This window comes from Macadamia integrifolia, chromosome 9 (assembly GCF_013358625.1).
Source record: "Macadamia integrifolia cultivar HAES 741 chromosome 9, SCU_Mint_v3, whole genome shotgun sequence".
Taxonomy (NCBI): Eukaryota; Viridiplantae; Streptophyta; class Magnoliopsida; order Proteales; family Proteaceae; genus Macadamia; species Macadamia integrifolia.
Genome location: NC_056565.1, coordinates 13732961 through 13753592, shown reverse-complemented (window position 1 = coordinate 13753592; position 20632 = coordinate 13732961). Strand labels below are relative to the sequence as shown.

Below are 20632 nucleotides of genomic sequence, written 5' to 3'. Positions count from 1 at the left end.
ATTGTGCATACTGATGTCTAGGGACCTTGTCCTACTACCTCTTTATTTGGCCATCGTTACTTTGTTTCATTTGTTGATGATTTCTCTCGTTGCACTTGGACCATTCTTATGTAACATAAAAGTGAGGTTTATGATGCCTTCAAATTTTTTTATAAAATGGTCCACACCTAGTTTGAAACCAGGATCAAAATTGTCTGGCCTAATAAAAGGGGGGGAGTACATGTATGGTGGTCTACAGGATTTTTTCACTGACAATGGTATTGTCCGTCAGCTTGCGTGTGTTGACACCCCTAACAGAATGGGGTGGTTGAGAGGAAAAATCATGATTTGTTAGAAGTTGGTAGAAGCCTTCTATTTGGTATGCATGTTCCTAAAATTTTTTGTCAGAAGCTGTCCTTACTACTGCATTTCTCATCAATTGTATACCTACCAAAATTCTCGGGTCCCAAAACTCCGTTGCACTCTTGTCTTTTCAGTCTTCTGCTTTTTCCCTTCCTCCCTGAGTGTTTGGTTGTATTTGTTATGTGCATGTTAACAAATCCTCCTGTACCAAACTTGATCCGAAGGCTCTCAAATGCCTCTTCCTTGGGTATTCTTCTACTACCAAAGGCTACAGGTGTTATCACCCTTCCTCTCGTAGGTGATTTCTTTCCAAAGATATCACCTTTCTTGAGTCTGTGCTTTTCTTTGCTCCTCATCAGCATCCTCTTCAAGGGTAGAATGGGAATGAAAGTGAAAAGGCTTGCTAATGCTATTCCATTTCTTACTGCTTTGTCTTTTACTTCTTTCTCTTTTGATATTGGGAGACATAAAGAGATGGATGATGTTGACATTGTCGAGACTGGTGGGCCTTGTACAGAGAAGGCACCAGTTATTGTATACACAAGAAGGACAAAGAAGACCTGCCAAGAGTCCTCTTTAGATCCACATCCTGAGTCCCATCCTCCTCAGTCATGTAACACTTCTTCTCCTTTTGAGTTAGACCTCCCTATTGTTGATCGAAAGGGAAAAAGAGCTTGTACTAACCCCATAGCCCAGTTTGTTTCCTATGATGCTCTCTCTCCTCCAGGTATTGCCTTTACTACTGCTCTTTCTTCTACTTCCATTCCAAAAACTGTTATTAAGGCCATGACAGACCCCAAGTGGTAGCAAGCTATGTCTGAGGAAATGATGGCCCTTGAGAAGAATAGCACTTGGATACTGGTTGATCTCCCCAAGGGAAGAGTTCCAGTTGGATGTAGGTGGGCCTATACAATCAAGTACCGATCAGATGGTGCTATTGAGACGTACAAGGCAAGATTGGTGGCCAAAGGGTATAGTCAGGTGTATGGAATTGATTATTAGGAGACCTTTGATCCTGTGGCCAAATCTCTATAAGAGTTCTTCTATCTGTGGCAGCAAACAGAAAGTGGCTCTTATATCAGTTAGATGTGAAGAATGCCTTCCTCCATGGTAACTTAGAAGAGGAAGTGTATATGCATCCCTCCTGGCTTCAAATTTCCAGTAGCTGATGGTAAGGTGTGTCTCCTAAAGAAAGCTCTATGTGGCCTCAAACAATCAACAAAAGCTTGGTTTGAGAGGTTTAGGCAGGCCATCTTGAAGAATGGGTATTCCCAGAGTCAAGCAGATCACACATTATTTACCTCAAGAGGTAATGGTACGATCACAACGTTGATTATTTATGTTGATGATATTGTGGTGACTGGAGATGATAGTGAGGAGATAGGTAGGTTGAAAGCCTACTTGGCCAAACAATTTGAGATTAAAGACCTAGGGCACTTGAAGTACTTCTTGGGGATTGAAGTGTTAAGGTCTAAGAAGGGAATCAATATTTGCCAAAGGAAATTTGTGTTAGACTTGTTAAAGGAAACATGGATGTTGGGGTGCAAACCGACAAGTTCTCCGATTGAGCAGAATCACAAGTTAGAAGAAGACTGTGGTTCTTCTCTTGTTGATGCAGGCAAATATCAGATGCTAGTGGGAAAGCTGATATATCTATCTCTGACTCGCCTTGATATCACTTATGCAGTGGCAGTAGTGAGCCAATTTATGCATGCTCCCAAGAGTGGGCAATTGGAGGCTGTGTACCGCATCCTTAGATACTTGAAGTCCTCTCCAGGAAAAGGACTCTTATATGCCCAAAACAATCACTTGAGGATAGAAGGTTATTCTGATGCTGATTGGGCTAGATCCGTCTCTGGTAGACAATCTACTTCTGACTATTGCACATTTATGGTTGGTAATTTGGCTACATAGCGGAGCAAGAAACAACCTATTGTAGCTAGTTCCAGTGCAAAGGCTGAGTACAGAGCAATAGCTTCATACTGTTTGTGAGCTCACTTGGTTGGGTCAGTTGATTCTCGAGTTGGGGTATGACCCTGGAAGACCTATGAGACTCTATTGTGACAACAGAGCAACAATAAGCATTGCTCACAACCCAGTGTAATATGATAGAACAAAGCATATTGAAGTAGACCGGCATTTCATCAAAGAGGATTGATTCCGGTAATATTTGCACACCCTTTGTGAGGACAGGTGATCAATTGGTAGACATCTTCACCAAAGGGCTCATTCCTCATCAGTTCAATACTTTCTTATGCAAGCTGGGAATGTATGACATATATTCTCTAGCTTGAGGGGGAGTGTTAGAATATTTGTATTAGGGGTACATTAGGAATTGTCTTATGTTAAGATGCCTTTATGTGTAATTTTTAACATTTCTCTTATTTCTCTTTCACCTCCCTTGGGGAGGAACATGTAATTCCCTAAATATTATTTGAATCCAATATAGGTGAAATGAGCTAAGTGCTCATTCACTTAGCTCATTTCACGTTTGCCCTCATCTCTTTCTTTCTTGTCTCATCTTCTCTCCCTCTCCTCTCTACCTCTCTTATCTCTTTCTCCTTGGTCTCTATCAATCCATGTAGGATCCAAGCTGTATATCCTAGCATATTTTAGTTATTGTGTATACTAAGATTAGTATCTTTCCATTACCTTGTATACTAGGGTCCATATCGCATGTGAATGGTAAGTTAAAGATCTATATCGCATGTGTATGGTAACTCCTAGCTCTCTATTGTGTATTTATTCATCTCTTCCATAGAATGAAATTACAGAATCATAAACCCTAAAGTACATGTTCTGTCAGGATCAGATTGTGAGCCCCCTTTGGTGGTTTTGGTTACCTGATTGGTAGAGGGGTTGGTGTCGCTGGATGGAGGATCAGTGATGCCAAACTTCTTCAGGGAGGAGTTAACAAGGAACTCGTGGCTGAGGAGTAGTGCATGTAGATCATCATATGAGACTAGGGTGGATCGACCAAGCAAGGTGGGAATGTCCTCCCTGAGATCAGCGCGTAAAGCCCTGAAGATGTGTATATTAATGTAAGCGACTTTAAGGGGTTCACCGGCAGCACTTAACTCATCAGGGAGGCTCTTCGCACGCTGGAAGAAGGAAGACACCGATTCCTCAGGTTTGTGAACAAGGTCTTGGAGGGCCAAATGGAGAGAAAGAATACGGTTGGTGGAGGCAGAGGCATAGACAGTGGTCGATGTCTCCCATATGGCCTGGCTAGTGGGTTTGCCAATGATGAGAGGGAAAACCTCTTCGGAGAGAAGCAATAAGGAGACTACGAATGAGCTCATCTTGTTGACGCCAAGCAGCAGCAACACTTCGTTTAGAGGGACAGGGGTTTGAGCCAGTTAAAAAGCCAAGCAGGTTCTGTCCTTCATGGAAGGGTTCTAGCTGGGTCTTCCAAAATAAAAAAACTTTTGGAGGTAAGTTTGATGGAGAGATAATGGTGTGCATTGGGAACAGAGGGAGAGGATTGGGTTAAAGAAGGAGAAGGAGAAAGAGGGAGGGCGGTTGTTGTTTGATCTCCCTGGGGAGAGTCGTCGCTGGCTGTAAGGAAGCGAGGGGTGGCTATGCTCTGTGGAGCTTATGCTGTTCTGATAACATGACAGAACATGTATTTTAGGGTTTATGATTCTGTAATTTCATTCTATGGAAGAGATGAATAAATACACAATAGAGAGCTAGGACTTACCATACACATGCGATATGGATCTTTAATTTACCATACACATGCGATATGGATCCTAGTATACAAGGTAATGGAAAGATACTAATCCTAGTATTCATGGTAATTAAAATATGCTAGGATATACTGCTTTGATCCTACATAGATTGATAAAGGTGGTCTTGTCTCCTACTTTACTTTTTGTGCAATGTTGTACTCGTGATAATAACGTTTATTTTGAATTTCACCCTTCTTGTTTCTTTGTCAAGGATCCGATAAACAGGCGTACTCTTTCTTTCTTTCCGAGTAAAGGTGGTTTATACACCATTCCCATGTCGTCTCCCTCGTCCTCTGCCAATATTGCTGAACGTACCACATCTGATGGATGGCATCAGCGTCTCGGTCATCCCCACCATTGGGTTCTACATCAAATAATTCAGAAAAATAGGTTCCCTTGTCTCTCTAATAAAACTAGTGATCTTTGTATGGCCTGTCAACTTGGCAAGCCTGTAGGCTTAGTTTGAAAGAAACATCATTTATTGTTCCCTGATGTATGGTGCCCTTCTCATTTTGTTTATGGCAATGGCTTTCATTATTTTCTTATTTTTGCTGATGACCACACCAAGTTCATCTGGTATTTTCCTATGGTTTTTAAGTTTGAGGTATTTAATATTTTTTCAAAATTTCAGATCATGGTTGAGCGCTAATTTGAGCGCAAGATTAAATACATCTAGTATGACTGGAGGGGAGAATTTCGCTCTTTTCCCTAATATTTTTCCTCCTTGGGTATTTAACATAGCCTACCTGTCCCCATATCTATGAGCAACAGGGTGCCATTGAGCGTTGTCACCGCCATATAGTTGTAACTAGGCTAACTCTTTCAGCCCAGGCCTCGGTACCACAACAATATTGGCACTATGCATTTGAGATGGCGGTATACCTTATAAACTGTATACCATCCTGTGTCACGGGAGGCCTCTCCCCCCTTTGAGCTCATTCCCAAGTGGCTTCCTAATTATACTTTTCTCTGCACTTTTGGTTGTCGTTGCTTCCCATATCTCCGTCCCTATAACAACCATAAGATGCAACTCCGTTCCTCCCCTTGTGTCTTTCTTGGCTATAGTCCCTCTCACTCTGGTTATCGGTATATGGATCTCAGTTCTGGTCGCATTTACATTGTGCGCCATGTGCGGTTTGATAAATCATCTTACCCTTTTTGTACCTCTGGTCCTTCCATCCTTGGACCAGCTCCCTCATCACCACCGCCCTCTCCTTGGGCTCTTGCTCCACTGAATATTCGATCTCCCCTTGCCACCACTGTTCCTGTAACTCCTGCCCTGCCTTACCCCATCAACCCCACCACCCCCACACCATCACCAGCCTTTTCTCTCCCACGCCGTACCATACCCCTTTCCACCCTATATCATCCCATAACTCAACCACCCCCACCACCTACCACAACGCTACCCTAACCCTATTCAACCACACTGCCCAACCCCATCTTCCCCACACCGCCCAACCCCACCACATTAACCACTACCCCACCCGCCCCCTACACCCTAACAACCAACCCAAACCCATACCATGACCCTACACCCTCACCCTACTCCTCAACTTCACCTTACCACCTCCACACCCACTGCCCCTCCCTCGGAACCTACCTGTTTCTCACAGGCATCCAAGGATCCACATTGGCGGGTTGCAATGGCAGATGAGTTTAATGCCCTTGTTTGCAATGGCACTTGGACTTTAGTCCCCCCCCACCCCGTACTAATCTTGTTGGCTGTAAGTGGGTGTACAGGATCAAGTGCAAAGCAGATTTCAGCTGTGTGGTTAAGCCTACTACCATAAGGACTGTGCTCTCTCTTGCTATCACTCGTGGGTGGCCAGTTCGTCAACTTGATGTACACAATGCCTTTCTCCACGATTTTCTAAATGAGGAAGTGTAAATGACTCAGCCCCCTGGTTTTCCAGCTGCTTCTCATCCCGATCACATTTACAAGCTTCAAGGATAGTTATATGGGCTCAAGCAGGCTCCTCGTGCCTGGTTCCAACACTTGTCTTAGTTTCTTCTCTAATCAGGCTTTTATGCCTCTCAGACGGACCCACTTTATTTATACTATCATAGGGTAGAGTTGTGACCTATGTGTTGGTCTATGTGGATGACATTCTCGTTAGAAGCAGTACCTCCACCCATGTCGATTCTTTACTTGGCCAGCTCTTGCAGTAGTTCTTTATCAAGGATCTTGGTCCCCTGCACTATTTTTTGGGAATTGAGGCTGTCTCTCATAGCAAAGGCCTTCTTCTCTCACAGCGGCATTATATCACTGACTTACTTCAGCGTGCTGGCTTGACCAAATGCAAGCCTGTCGACACCCCCATCCCTACTTCCTCGGGAACTACTGAGACAAGGGGTGTCCTCTTCTTCAATGCCATGCACTATCGCTCCATTGTCGGTGCCCTTCAATGCATCACTTCACTAGGCCGGATGTCTCGTTCGCTGGCAATCGTGCCTGCCAATACATGCATTCTCCCACTGAGAACCATTGGTCTCTTGTAAAGCACATTCTACTCTACCTAAAGCACACAAACACATATGGCCTCTTGATTGATCGGTCTTCTCCCACTGTGTTACAGGCTTTCTTTGATGTAAGCTGGGCTGGTGACTCGTCTGATCGCAAATCTACAGGGGGCTATGCGATTTTTCTGGGTTCCAATCTCCTCTCTTGGTCTTCCCGCAAGCAGCGTACAGTTGCTCGCTCATCCACAAAGGCTGAGTACAAGACCCTGGCCAACACTGCTGCTGAACTAACATGGCTCCAATCCCTCTTTCGGGAACTTGGTGTTTCCCTACCAACCCCCATCTTATGGTGTGACAATATAGGGGCCACTTACCTCTCTGGGACCCCAGTGTTCCATGCTCTTACCAAACATGTGGAAATCGATTTCAATTTTGTTCGCGACAAGGTGGCCAAAAAGGATCTCTAGGTTCAGTTCATCTCTACTCTTGATCAAGTCGCGGACATCTTCCCAAAGGGTCTCCCTTCCAAGCATTTTCAGTTTCTTTGTGACAAGCTGAAAATCCGACCTGTCGAATTGCCATCTTGAGGGGGTGTATCAATCCATGTAGGATTCAAGTTGTATATCCTAGAATATTTTAGTTACCATGTATACTAGGATTAGTATCTTTCCATTACCTTATATACTAGGATTCATATCACATGTGTATGGTAAGTTAAAGATCCATTTTGCATATGTATGGTAAGTCCTAGCTCTCTATTGTGTATTTATTCATCTCTTCCATAAAATGAAATTACAGAATCGTAAACCCTAAAATACATGTTCTGTCAGTCTCTAATCTTATTCTTCTCAACTTCCAACTGTAACATATTGAAATTTGAATTTTATACCAGCATCAGTACTCGAATGACCCCGCGAGTACTCTGTACTCTGTGTTTTCCTAAATGGCAAAGGAGGTTGTGAAGATCCACTACCTCTTGCTCTAAATGGACCAACTCCTCCTTTACTCTATCTACGTCTTTCCTCTCCCTCACGAAGACTTTGTTAGTTCAATGCATGCCCCCGCCGCCAATTTCTAGCCTGTTCCTCAGTCTGTATTTCATTAAGCAGATATATAGGTTCATTACTGTTATTATCACTATCATCATCATATCGATGCATGGGAGCATGTAGTGCCTCCTCAAATTCTATCCTGGCCTTATCCTTCGCCGCTTTCCTCTTATTCCCTCCCTTCATGTCTTCAGTTATGGCCTTAGCAATATGATTAGACACTTTAGTGCATGTAGCCACATCTGAGCAATTTCTTGTGACAATAGGTTCACTCTGTTTTTCTCTTATTGCCATCAATAAGCACTCCATGTTTCCATGCAATCTCTCCACTGTCACGACTCCTATCACATCTCCCACCTTCTCTCCCTCTTCTCCCGCCTTCCTCGTCTACTCCTCTGTTAGCCATTTTATATCACATTAATGCTAATGCATAGAAAAAATAATGTCATTATTAACGTACAAGTATATGGTAGCTGCTTATATTTTTTTCTCACGTAAAATTATTTTTTAATCAATTTTAGAAAATATTTTAATGACATAATACAACAAAATCAAATATGGTATAGCATAACAAGCATCATGTATGCTTCAGAACACTTTTATATTAATCTCTTATTTTTCCTTTATTTTTAAAATCAAAACAAAATATTTTCCCTATTTTTATTTGTTTTACTTATTAATCTATTTTTCATATTTTTTGAAAATTAAAATAAATATTCACCGGCTAAAAATAAATTTTGCTCCGATAGAGTCGTAGATCAGCCAATGGTGAGTAACATATATATAATTGAGTCCCATCAAAGCTATATTTACCATAAAAAGATACAATTTATGTTGATGGAAAATACAGTTTTAAACCAGAAAAATAAAAAAATATTTATGAATAAAAAAAAGATTTCGACTTTGTGAGGTCATAGATCAGGCTCTAATGAATAACATATAAAAAATCTAGCCCTATCAAACATGTAATTATGTTACTATTTAAAAGAAAAAATGGTTTTGAGGAAAGTAGTTTACCTTTCCAAAGCTTGAAATGTGTAGATCTTCAAGTTGGAGTGATCTTTAAGGCAATAGGTGTGATGATATAGATAATTAGAGGGCAATAGAGTGAATTTGTGTTCAAATGCAAGGAGGAGCCGAAATTTCACCGAAACAGACGAGTTGGGGTTGAAATTTCAACTCCCCCAAACGAAATAAGGTATTTATAGGCTTAAGGTGGTGTCATTTCGGTATCTCGCCGAAACAATACCGTTTTTTCGGCCGAGATATCGAAATATCGACTGAGATATGGTCCTTTTAGTAATTCGTAGGACATCCCGTCTCGGCAAAAAAAAAAAAAAAAAAAAAAACAAAATAACCAAGATCTCGCTGAGATTTTGAACCCTGACTGCATACACTTGCCTCCCTGACCCTGTAGTAGCGGAAGCTTTGTGCACTAGGTTATTTTTTATTTTTTTTAATTGGAGACAGGCTTCTTTGAAGCTCATGTTTATCTTTTGGGACAAGATGCTAACTCCTGGTGTTGAGACTCCTTTAACATCTTCTAGTTTTATGAGATTTTATTACTCGTTAAACAAGAGAGTTGAGACTTTTGTAGATGTTCTTTAATTTGTCTTTAATTTTCTAATTGTTTGAATTCTAGCTTCTTTTTCCCTTTAGTTTAGATCTCAAAATTTTTTGAAATATTAATATTCTATTTAATTTTTTTTTGGATGAATAAAAATTCTTTATGAAGGAGGAAATATTATACAAGGGAAAAGACAGGGGGAGGGCACAAACAACTAGACACAGGGCAGTGGCCCATCAACAAGATAGTGATACGTCAGTTGGAGGGTGATAGTAGAGGAGGGGAGACCCCTGGACACAACAGGTTGCTTGTTCCTTGGGGTATCAGGGACCGAATCGATGGTTAAGGCATCGAAGTTTGGAGCTAATATCAAAGTAGATGGCTTTCTAAATCTTATCAAAGGAGCGAGAATTAGAAGTTCATCTATGGAGATTGCACTCCATCCAGATATGACTGATAGTAACACAAACGGCAAGCTTCCTTATAGTATCACAGATGGTGGATCCACGAAAAGTCATGTCAACCCAGATCCATTCTCTAGCCAAAGGAAGGATAGGTCTATGGGAGGGCCAGTAGTTAGAAAGGACTCTCTTCCAAACAGTGGAAGAGAAGGCGCAAGAGCAAAATAGGTGGTCAACATCTTCGGTCTCGTTCCAGTCTAAGCAGGAGGGGTTAGAGACCTGGATGTGACGGTGGATAAGGAAAAACTGCGTAGGGAGACAGTTGGACAGAGCTTGCCAGGCAATGAAACTGTGGTGGGAAATGCGACCTTTAAACCAAATGATATTTCTCCAAGGGATGAGAGGGCTTTTAGAGCGAATGAGATCCCAGGCAGAGGCTGATGTAAATTGTCCTGAGTTGGATGGGGTCCACATGATAGTGTCTTCCCTTCCTCTGTGGCCTGTGGGAATGGGGGGAAGGGAGGCTTAGAGGTCCGCAATGGGAGGGGAAGGAGGTGGGGACTAGATGGCGAGAGAGATGATGGAGGAAACTTTGGCAATTCGACTCAGGCTAGAGGAGTAGATAATCATAGGGGTTACCAAGGGGAGGAGGATGGTAGATAGGTGCCAACTACCAAGGGTCCAACTAGAGAGAGGTGTTGGAGCCATTGTTTATTGTGTAAGAAATGGCTCCTAGGGCTTTGAGTCTGGAGGAGAGGATTTTACGCCAAATCTAGGAGTCATCAGAAGGGGGAGAGACAGTCCAAAGAAAGTTATTCTTGAGGAGAGAAGAGTAGACCCAAGAGACCCAGATACTATTCTTGGAGGCAATCTTTTAGATGAGCTTAAGAATACCCGCACAATTAACCTCATTGATTCTTCTTATTCCATGCCCTCTTTTAGATTTAGGAAGCAAACTCTTTCTCAGCACAAAAGAGTGGAGGAATTTTGAGGAATTGGAACCCTTTTGAATGAAGGAACAAAGAAGACTCAAGGGATTTGATAGTGGAACCAGGGAGCACGAAGATACTAGTCCAATAGAGGTACATGGATTGAAAAACAGGTCTGATAAGAACAAGACGCATCGCAAAGGAGAGAAACTTGCCTTTCCAGAGATGAAGCTTTTTTCTCAGTAGGTAAAAGATAGGAGAGTAGTGGTGGGCAGAGAGCCTGGAATTGGTGAGGGGGAGGCCAAGATATTTGATAGGGAAGGAGCCTATGGAGAAGCCTATGATTTGGAGAAGAAGGGATTTGATGGAGCTGAAACTCCAGAGAGGAAGATGCTGGATTTAAGGATGTTGATGTAAAGACCAAGAGGAATTCAAAAATACAGAAGGAGGAAATGATGGAAGAGATGGATTGGGCCTGCCTTGGAGAAAATCATGAGGTCATCTGCAAAGGCCTAGTGGGTAAAGAGAAGGGGTTTGTATTTAGGAATAGAGGAGATGAGGTGGAGGTCAATGGAGGATTTGATGGAGCGTGACAGCACTTTGAGGGCAATAGAGGAGAGGAAAGGGGAAAGGGGGTAGCCTTGTCTGATATCCACAGAGGGGGGGAAGTAACCGGCGGGGCTACCATTTATCAGGATGGAGAAGGAGGGGGAGGAGATGCTAGAAAGGATCCAATGGGCAAAAGCGGTGAAGGACATCTGGAGCAAGACTCTGGAAATGAAATCCCAATGGATGGAGTCAAAGCTTTGTGGATGTTAATCTTGAGAAGGCAGCAGGGGTTTTATGGTCGAAACCTTTGACAATCTCATGGCAAAGAATAATGTTATTAGCAATACTTCTACCAGCAATAAAGGATGATTATGAATTTGTAGAAGAGGTTGCACAGAGAGATGGGCATGAAATCTGTTAGAGAATCGGCATCTTTTTTCTTTGGGATAAGATAGAGAAAGGTATAATTGATTCTTTTGATCTGATAAGGGTTATGGAAGAAGCTTTTGATGGCAAGGATAAGGTCAGCACAAGGAGAAGAATCCCATGCTAAATCCATCAAACCTAGGGGCTTTGTTGGATTTGTGGGAGAGGACGGAAGCAAGGATTTCCTCATCCTACCGAATGGCTAGGAGAGAGGGGAGACGATGAGGGGGAATGAATTTGTTGAGGAGGTTGGGGGGATGGGAGGAGCCAAGGGAAAGGGGGGGGGGGGGTGCAGAAGATCAAAGAAGAAAGAGGCAGCCTCATTTTTGATATCTTCAGGATGGAGGAGAGGGGTATCATTCCTGGAAAGGAGCCTGATGATTGAATTAGCATTTCTCCTGGTCTCAAGGGAACGGTGGAAATAAGAGGTGTTAGAATCTCCAAGCTCAAGCCATTTAATTCGGGATTTTTGCCTGAGGAAGCTTTCTTCCTGAGCAAGGAGAGAGGAAATCTTAGAGAAAAAAAGGACTTTTTCTTCTTTAGCCAGGGTGACATTGAGAAGATCCAGCAGAAGGCGAGATTGGATAGCATCAAGTTTATCTCTACAATAAGAGACTCTGGAAGATATGTTTACAAAGGAATTGGAGTTCCTGATCTGAAGAGCAGATTTGACATTCTTGAGCTTCTTCGCGAACACAATGAGTGGAGTGGAGTAAGCATTAACCGGGATTGCCCATGCTTAATGGAAAACAGGGAGGAAACCATTATGGAGGGACAACATGTCTAAGAATTTAAAAAAGGATCGGGACCAATAAAAGGGTGGGGGTGGACGAGAAGAGAAATGGGAGAATGGTCGGAGATGCCAAGGTGGTTGAAGCAAGCATGGGCTGAAGGAAAGGAGTCTAGCCAAGCCTCATTGACAAGAACCCTCTCTAGCTTACATGTAACCCTAACATAATTGCTGTTATGGTTTTTCCAGGTGAACTTGGCACCAGACCATCTTAGGTCATTCAAGGCAATATCATCGATATGGTCATTGAAGGCTTGAACCTAAGGGAGGTCGATGGGAACGCCCCAACCTTCTCATTGTTGGATCTAACGACATTAAAGTCCCCAGCCAGGTCCCAAGGGTGGTGGGAAATGGAAGGGATAATGGCACACAAATCAGACTAGAGGAGAGCCTATGTTGAGTTCTATCAAATGCGTAGATGACAGTGAAAAAGCAAGGGGAGAGGCCAGAGTGGGAGGAAATGGATAGGTGGATGGCTTGGGAAGAGGAGGAGATGACAAAGACATTAAGAAGAAGGTTGTTCCAGAGAACCCTAATACGCCCGTTAGGACGATGAGCATAATTAGAGAAAAAGGACCAGGAAGGAGCAATAGAAGAGGCAATGCGGGGGGCATTGTTTTTCAGGGCACGAGTTTAGAAAAGGCAACAGAGGGACGCATGGGAGGATTTTATGGAGGAGTGGATGGAGGCATGCTTTGCAGGGTAGTTGAGGCCACGCACATTTCAGATGGTCCAAGGGATCATTTAGAAGCAGGGACGTTGGGCATCGATTGCTCCAAGGAGCAAAGACGATGGGTGTCCCGAACAGAATGTATGGAAGGGGTTTTATGCATTTGATGGTATTCCTTGGGGGGGAGGGGAAGGAAGGGATGGAGTCGAAGCTGAAGGAGAAGTTCCTTTGGATAGAGCCCATGATCGAATGGATCTGGGTTTTCTCAGGGGTATGTCCGCAGTGATAGTAACAGAGGGAGTGCAACGCCTTTTTTGCAAGACTGGAAGATGAAGGAATTGCTTCGATGGAGACTGGTGGAGTGTTGAAGGGGGCATGGTTGTTCATAGGGGCTGAGCCAGGCAGGAGGCCCAAACCCAAAACAATGTTCTCAAGAGGGGCGTGAGAGGACCCGAGAGCTGATGGGGAACCTTCCAAGGTTTCATTATGGGGCAGGAAGCCTAGAGCATCCGAAAGAGCCAAAGGATCAGAGGCAATATGTTTCTTATGAGGGGCCTGAGAGGACCCGAGAGGCAATGGAGAACCTTCCGAGGTTTCGACTAGGGGCAGGGAGCCCAGAGCAAGAGGGCATAACGTGAGGCAAGCAGGAGCTGAGGTCAGAAGGGTGGCAGAGGCAACAACAAAGGGAGAGGAGGAATCTTTAAGCGATAAAAGAATCCCTGCTTAATATTCCAAGAGACAAAACTAGCGGCGGTAGCAGTAATGCCGACAACAGAAGCAATGTTGTGGGAGAATTGCGTGAATACGTCCACAGGGGAGGTGGAAGGCATCATAGTCAAAGGGGCAGCAGATGGAAGGACGACATAGGACGAAGCACCTTCCAAGGTGGAGACCGGCAAGAGGGCAGGTGGGAAAGCAACGAGAACATGTCCAGACGGGGGGCAGCAGAGGAGGCAGGCATTTGTTTATGCTGGAAGCTTTCTTGTGTTTTTCCTATCAATTTTTGATTGATGACAATTTGTTTCAGGTGCGGGGTATGATCCTTGTTGTTTTGTTGTTTTGTTTTTCCTATCTATTGCAATGTTAATACGCATGGAAGCTTTGCTATTTTTAAATGTTGATGGTTTACACATTAATAGCTCATAGTATGGTTGGACTGACAAAAGCTCATGTGTGCTTTGCAAGTGTCCTATCTCTGTACCAAGGAACTTTAGCAACCAAAATTTCATGATTTTTGAGCTAGAGTTTTGAGTGTGACTTCTGATGATTAGGCATTTTATCTCTTGTTAGAAGGAATAATAATAATATTAACAAAAGAAACTGTTAGACTTTGGTTTAATCTCAAGTGAAACTCTAACAGTCCTGATTGTAATGTGAAATCTATTCCAGCATCCAAATTTGAAATGTAGATCTCTCGGAAGTCATTTTAAAGTCTTGTTAACCTGATTACTTTTCTTACTTGCGTCTTCGGACCATTGAAAAATTAAAATGTCTTTAAAATTGTTACAGGTAGAGATAAACGGACATTGGATTCCTTGGTTATTGGTAGGCCAATTTTACTTGCTTTGGAAGATATTGATGGAGCTCCGTCTTTCTTGGAGAAAGCTCTTAGGTTTCTAGAGCAGTATGGTAAGATCCTCTTCTTATGATAATTCATACTTTTATGTTATTGTGGCTGTCTCTTCATTATCAGTTCCCTAATCTCTAAGGGGCACACCTGTACTTCCATACTTGAACAGAATTGATTTGTTTATTCTGTTCACATTTTCTGAATGGTTCATCGTACACAGATCTTTGTGTCATATGCCTGTCAGAACCTTCCTTGGTCATGCTTTGCTAGTTATAATTTTGTGACAAGCTGTAATTTTGGTTGGTTGCTTCTGAATTCATTATTGAATGAAGTGGTAATTTAATGCTTATAAGTGGAAGGTTATTGTATGACAATCATGGCAAAGTGGAGTTAAACGATCTTAGTATCAAGGAACACAACAAGCCATGATATGATGTACGTTACAATTTCCAGGAGCAACCGAATGGTGTAGGGGACTTCTGTTGTTTTTGAAAATCGTAAATTCTTTATATTGATGCATGGATGGCGGAGAAGAAAGAGAGAGGGGAGCCAGAGGGGGAGGAGAAGGAAATGTTGATAGCTTGGGAGGAAGAGGAAAGAAGGGAGACATTAAGCAAAAGGGGATTCCACAGGATCCAAATACGACTATTTGGGCAATGACTATAACTGGAAAGAAAGGACCAGGATGGGACTATGGAAGCGCAAATGCAGGAAGCATTAGTCTCCAGTACTCTAGTTTCAAGGAGACAGCAGAAAGCAGCTTTGGAGGATTTGATGTGGGATCCGATAGAACCATAACAAGAGAAAATTTCATTCAATAATAATTGTTTGAGTTACAGCAATGCCTCTTTTTAGAAGAGGTTAATGATTCCAAAACATACTAGGTCTCAAAATAGGAAACAACTCAAATTAGAAAACCACTTAACATAGGACATTAACTTTGTTCACAGACTAACAAAAGACATAATTGACTCTTATTAAGACTCCTAAAGGACAACTTAAGACTCTAAGATGGAGTTGACTTAAATAAAGCAACATATCATATCAAGACTAGGACTCTAAAATTAATGAAGTAAATCTCGTTTTCCTACTTTATACCCATATTTTAGGCCCCATTAAAGTGGCCTATTACAAAGAAAACCCATGGAATCAAACCCTTAACACCTACATAACCCAACCCAAGGCTTATTTTAAATAAAATAAACCCTTTAAGTGACTTATCTGCAACACCACTCCCGCAATCTTGTATGCCCATGGCCTTAGTGTTCTGATAATTTTGTTTTTCACTTCTACTTTTATATCTGGGATGTTTTCTCTATCACTATTAGATTGATTAAAGTGGCTGAGTTTCTGGAGATTGATGCTGGGTGCCATTTGTGGTTGTCTTTGGAAGGAAAGGAACATAATCTTAGTTGATACGTAAAGCATTGTAAAATCTATTTGGCAGAGTCTGGTATTCACATCACATTGGTTTTCATTCCTCGAGGACTCTTAGAGTATACATTTCTTTCCTATCCTCTCTCTTTATAGCCACTCATCTTGTTTTTTATCAACTGATCTTCCCATATTTCATGGCAGTTCCATTATGGTCATCGTCTGTTTTTTCTCCTTTCTTATATTTTGGATGTATAGTCTTTTGTACAGTGCTTCTTCCAATTTTTATTAATACATTATTTTTACTTATCAAGAGCAATGGTGAAACCTTATAATCATTGGACAGTCCTGGTATATTTTGGGAAAATGACAAGACAATATTATAACAATTTCAAGTGTCTGAAAAAGTAATAATATTTATAATGATCTCAAGTGTATTAAAAAATAATAACTAGAGAAGGCAATTTTCCTATGGTTCATTGGTGCAGCTAAATTTCTGGGCTTTTGTAATGGTTTATTGTCTATGGGTAGGTTAATAAGATGGCTTGAGGACCATTACTATATTCCTTTGCAAATATAGTGAAACTATTCTAGCTCAAAGTTTTAAAGCATAGTTGTAAAGGTGTCGCCAAGGTGCCTCCTAGGCGGTGCTTAGGCTTCCAGGCACCCTTTGCTGGGACGCCAACAGTCGGCTTGGTTTTTCCCCCCTTCACCAGCTTGGGTCACCTTGCCGCCTTGACAACTATGTTTTAAAGTATAGATTGTTTATGTTGCTTGTATTTTATCCACAAAAGATAGTTCTTTTATGGTTTATGATTTGAATTCTGATTTTTTCAAAATTAATATGACAGGAGTAAAAGTAGAAGGTATCTTACGGCAAGCTGCCGATGTTGATGATGTTGAACGTCGAGTTCGGGAATATGAACAAGGTTTGTTTGCTTCGGCTATCTGGATTCACCTTTTGTTGTGGCTCCTATCTTGTATTGGTTTTTGTTATGAGAACATAACTCAAAGTATATTTTATGTTTCTTCCTTTTCTTTTGATGGTATTTCATTCTTATTCACCAGCTTTGCCTTTCAGGAGGTTTTATGATGTCCAACTTCTAATGTTAATTTTCTCCTTTGAGAAGCAACATTTCAGTTTCTGATCTAACATCCTTATCTGTTATTCTCTATTCTAGGTATCATGTCTGTTAGAGTGTTTGTGTCGGTTGGAGGTCTATGGGTGTCCACGGACTGATAGACCTTTATACCGTGGGATGGTTTTTGTTTCATGTCATCTTTGTTTAGTTGGACTTTCCTATTGTAACTAGATACAGTTTCATATTGTGGTCAGGATTATAGCTAGGATTAGCTAAGTAATAGGTTTGTTCCCTATGATTCTAATCTGAAGTTATTATATATACTAGTTGGTTGCAGGCGGTAGACTATTCTGATCTTTCTCACAAACCTTCCTCCCTCAATCTCACTCTTTCTTTCTCTCTCAGTTCTCTTCTTCTTCAAAGGTTCTGGTTGCTAAGCTTTCATTGTCTCATTTTTCAGGTAAAATCGATTTTTCTCCAGAGGAGGATGCACATGTAATTGCTGATTGTGTCAAGGTAATCTCTTCTTAATGATATGTAGCAACCCTTTTTTTTTTTTTTTTAAATATTTTGGCGTACCTTGAAAACTGAACCTCTATATTACTTTTATTGCGGTCACACTGTTCCAGCATGTGCTTCGGGAGTTGCCTTCATCTCCAGTTCCTGCATCTTGTTGCAATGCCCTACTAGAAGCATATCGTAAGTCTTTGTTATGCCTGTTCTAGAAATCCTTCATATGATATCTATAACAAACTGATTACATCTTTCCACAGGAAGCTCTGCTCTCCTTCCACACCCCCACGCCCCATGGAAAAAAGAAAGTGAAACCTTTAAGAATTTAGATCATTGAATAATCAATATGATGCGATACTTCATTTTGTAGTTTCTTAAGATGTTTTTTTTCCAAGTGTTTTTATTGATTGAATTAAGAGAATTTTCCCATTAGTTTTGTATGTCATAATTACTATTTATATTTTTCAGTGACAGAACAAACACGCAAACTTTAGGGAGTTAAACAATAACTAATGGTGCAAATAGGAAAGGACTATATTTTAAAGTTGTTTCTTCATATAATGTTCACCCAGAGTTTGTTGGATTATGCATGATCTTAGATTGGTCCATCATTTATGTTGGGAAATGTGCCAAGTGAGAGAGGAAATCCCCATTTTTCACTTCCCAGTTTGACATAATCATCACTCAAGAACAAGCAGTACACATTTCTGACTCAAGAAGACTTAACTGGGATTTGCCACTGGATATACATAAATAGGTTGTGCTTGGCTTATTCATAGCCTGATTTAGTGGTCTAGTCCTGGGTGATAGGGTGAGGGGTAGAGGCTGAACACTATGGTTCAGATAAGTCTCCCCTTAACAGGATCTCAAGTGACCCTAAAACCAGAATTTTGATGCCCTAAATGAAGCTAAGAGGATTGTGGAGATGGCTAGGATGAAAAAATATGAGGATTTGTATATTACCCTAAACATAACAGAATGGGAAAAAGCTATATATAAGATAGCTAAAATGAGAGAAAGGAAGAGTAGGGATTTTGATTAGGTGAGGTGTATCAATGGTGATGATGGAAGAGTGTTGGTAATGGATGAGGATATTGTGAAGAGATAGGATATGTGTATTAGTACCCTACTGAATGGAGATACTTCATGGAGGAATGACCTGGAAGATTGCTTTACTCAACAAGACCCCACACGTTTTAGATATGTACGTAAGGTTAAGGTGGCGGAAGTTAAAGAGGCCTTGAGAAAGATGAAAGTAGGAAAGACGTCAGGTCCAAATGAGATTCCAATGGTTTTTTGGAAAACCCTACGAGTATGTGGGGTTGTTTGGTTAGCCAAGTTGTTTAATAGGATTATGAACACAAGGAAGATGCCAAATGATTAGAGGAGAAGCATTGTAGTATCGGTCTACAAAATAAAGGGGATATTCAAAGTTACGTTAACTATAGAAGCATAAAAATAATGAGTCATACTATGAAACTACGGGAGAAGGTTATTGAAATTCCCAATTACGATTAGGTTTCATCAAGGATCGGCCTTAAGCCCTTACGTGTTTGTGCTTATAATGGATGAGTTAATCAAGAACATTCTAGATGAGGTCCTCTGGTGTTTTCTCTTTGCTGATGATATCGTTTTATTGGATGAGACTAAAACAGGGATTAATGCTAAGTTGGAGCTATGGAGATCAACTTTGGAAACAAGAGGTTTTAAATTAGTTGATCAAAGACGGAGTATATGATGTGTAATTTTAGCCACTCTATGAAGGATAATGAAATGGTGAAAATTGAAGAGTGAAATTCCACACAGTGATCCTTTTAGATATTTAGGGTCAACCATAAATAAAGAAGGGGGCATAGAGAATGATGTTTCATAGAGAATTGAAGTAGGATGGATGAAGTGGAGAGATATGTCTGGAGTGTTGTGTGACTGGCGTATTCCTTTAAAGCTTGAGGCAAAATTCTATTGGGACTATGGTGCGACCAGCTATAATAAAATATAAATAGAGTGGAATGTTGGACAGTTAAGAACTGTCATATGGAGAAGCCATATATAGCTGAAATGAGGATGTTAAGATGGATGAGCTGCAAAACTATGAAGGATAAAGTAAGGAATGTGCATATTAGAGCTGATTTGGGAGTTGTTTTGATCAATGACAAGCTTCGTGAAAGTCGTTTGAGTTGGTACGACCATGCGCACAAGAGACCTAAGGATGCCATAGTAAGGAGGAGTGACCTGATTTAAATTGAAGGAGTTAAAAGAACTTGGTTCAGGCCTAAAATGACCATAGGTGAAGTGGTGAAGAATGACATGCATAGTCTTGGTCTTGTCCCAAGTACGACCCTGGATGGAGCCTATTAGAGTCTCTATCTACTTTCATCTGTCTTATCTCATCTATTCCTTCCTTCCCCCAATTATGTTGTTGCTGTTATGATGGATCCATGTCGCCGACCCCATTAAGTTGGGATAAGACTGAGTTTGTTGTTATTGTTATTGTATTGAAGTCAAAGTCAACCCTTTGTATGGAACTCAACTTCTGGTCAGTTGTAGCAGTTCACTAGTGTAATAAATCCCCAAAGTATGATTAGGTTCCAACGGCTGGATTTGTCTCAGGGATTAAATAAACAGAATATGAAATCCAAAACCCAGATTTTGAGGAGATTTTATGCCACATCAGATCAGATGATCTGATGGCCACCAATCCAAGGTCGAAGGACCCTCTTGGTCCCTTTAATATCCCAAAATATGGTTGGAATCTGATGGACAGATTCCTTTCTACAGGGAATCTCAATACTGATAAAGAACTTCAAATCAGGGCTGCCACTACCTGTTCTTTATAGGGTTATGCTGGATTTATTAACTTCAGTAATATGAGCACATAAACAGAAACCTAAGTTGATGTCATCCCTCCCCCAAACCTCAGATTAAAAAAATTCCAGCATGCTAATTCATTAGAAGTAAGCAGAAATTTACTTGAGAAGAAAAAGAGTAGGGATAGGGGATATGACCTTTGATTTCCCACCAATAGCCTGTATCAGATTCTCTCTAGTGGATACTGTGTAGGGATTCTGACTCCTCACAGTCTTTCACAGCATGCTGATTCTCGCAGCAGCAAAGGCGATATCCAGAACTTCATTCATCTCCAAAAATCATTGGCCTAGCCTTACAACCAGTAT

General features: G+C 41.3%; 1 protein-coding gene across 2 annotated transcripts in view; it reads left to right on the top strand.

Annotated features, from left to right (window-relative positions):
- Window positions 1–20632, top strand: part of LOC122089336 (rho GTPase-activating protein REN1-like) — a 93029-nt gene that overhangs the window by 25281 nt on the left and 47116 nt on the right. For both annotated transcript variants that reach the window (XM_042658978.1, XM_042658977.1), the window contains exons 9-12: window positions 14430–14549; window positions 16716–16793; window positions 17407–17462; window positions 17576–17645. In XM_042658978.1, coding sequence (XP_042514912.1) covers window positions 14430–14549; window positions 16716–16793; window positions 17407–17462; window positions 17576–17645 — 324 coding nt within the window. The remainder of the gene's footprint in view (window positions 1–14429; window positions 14550–16715; window positions 16794–17406; window positions 17463–17575; window positions 17646–20632) is intronic.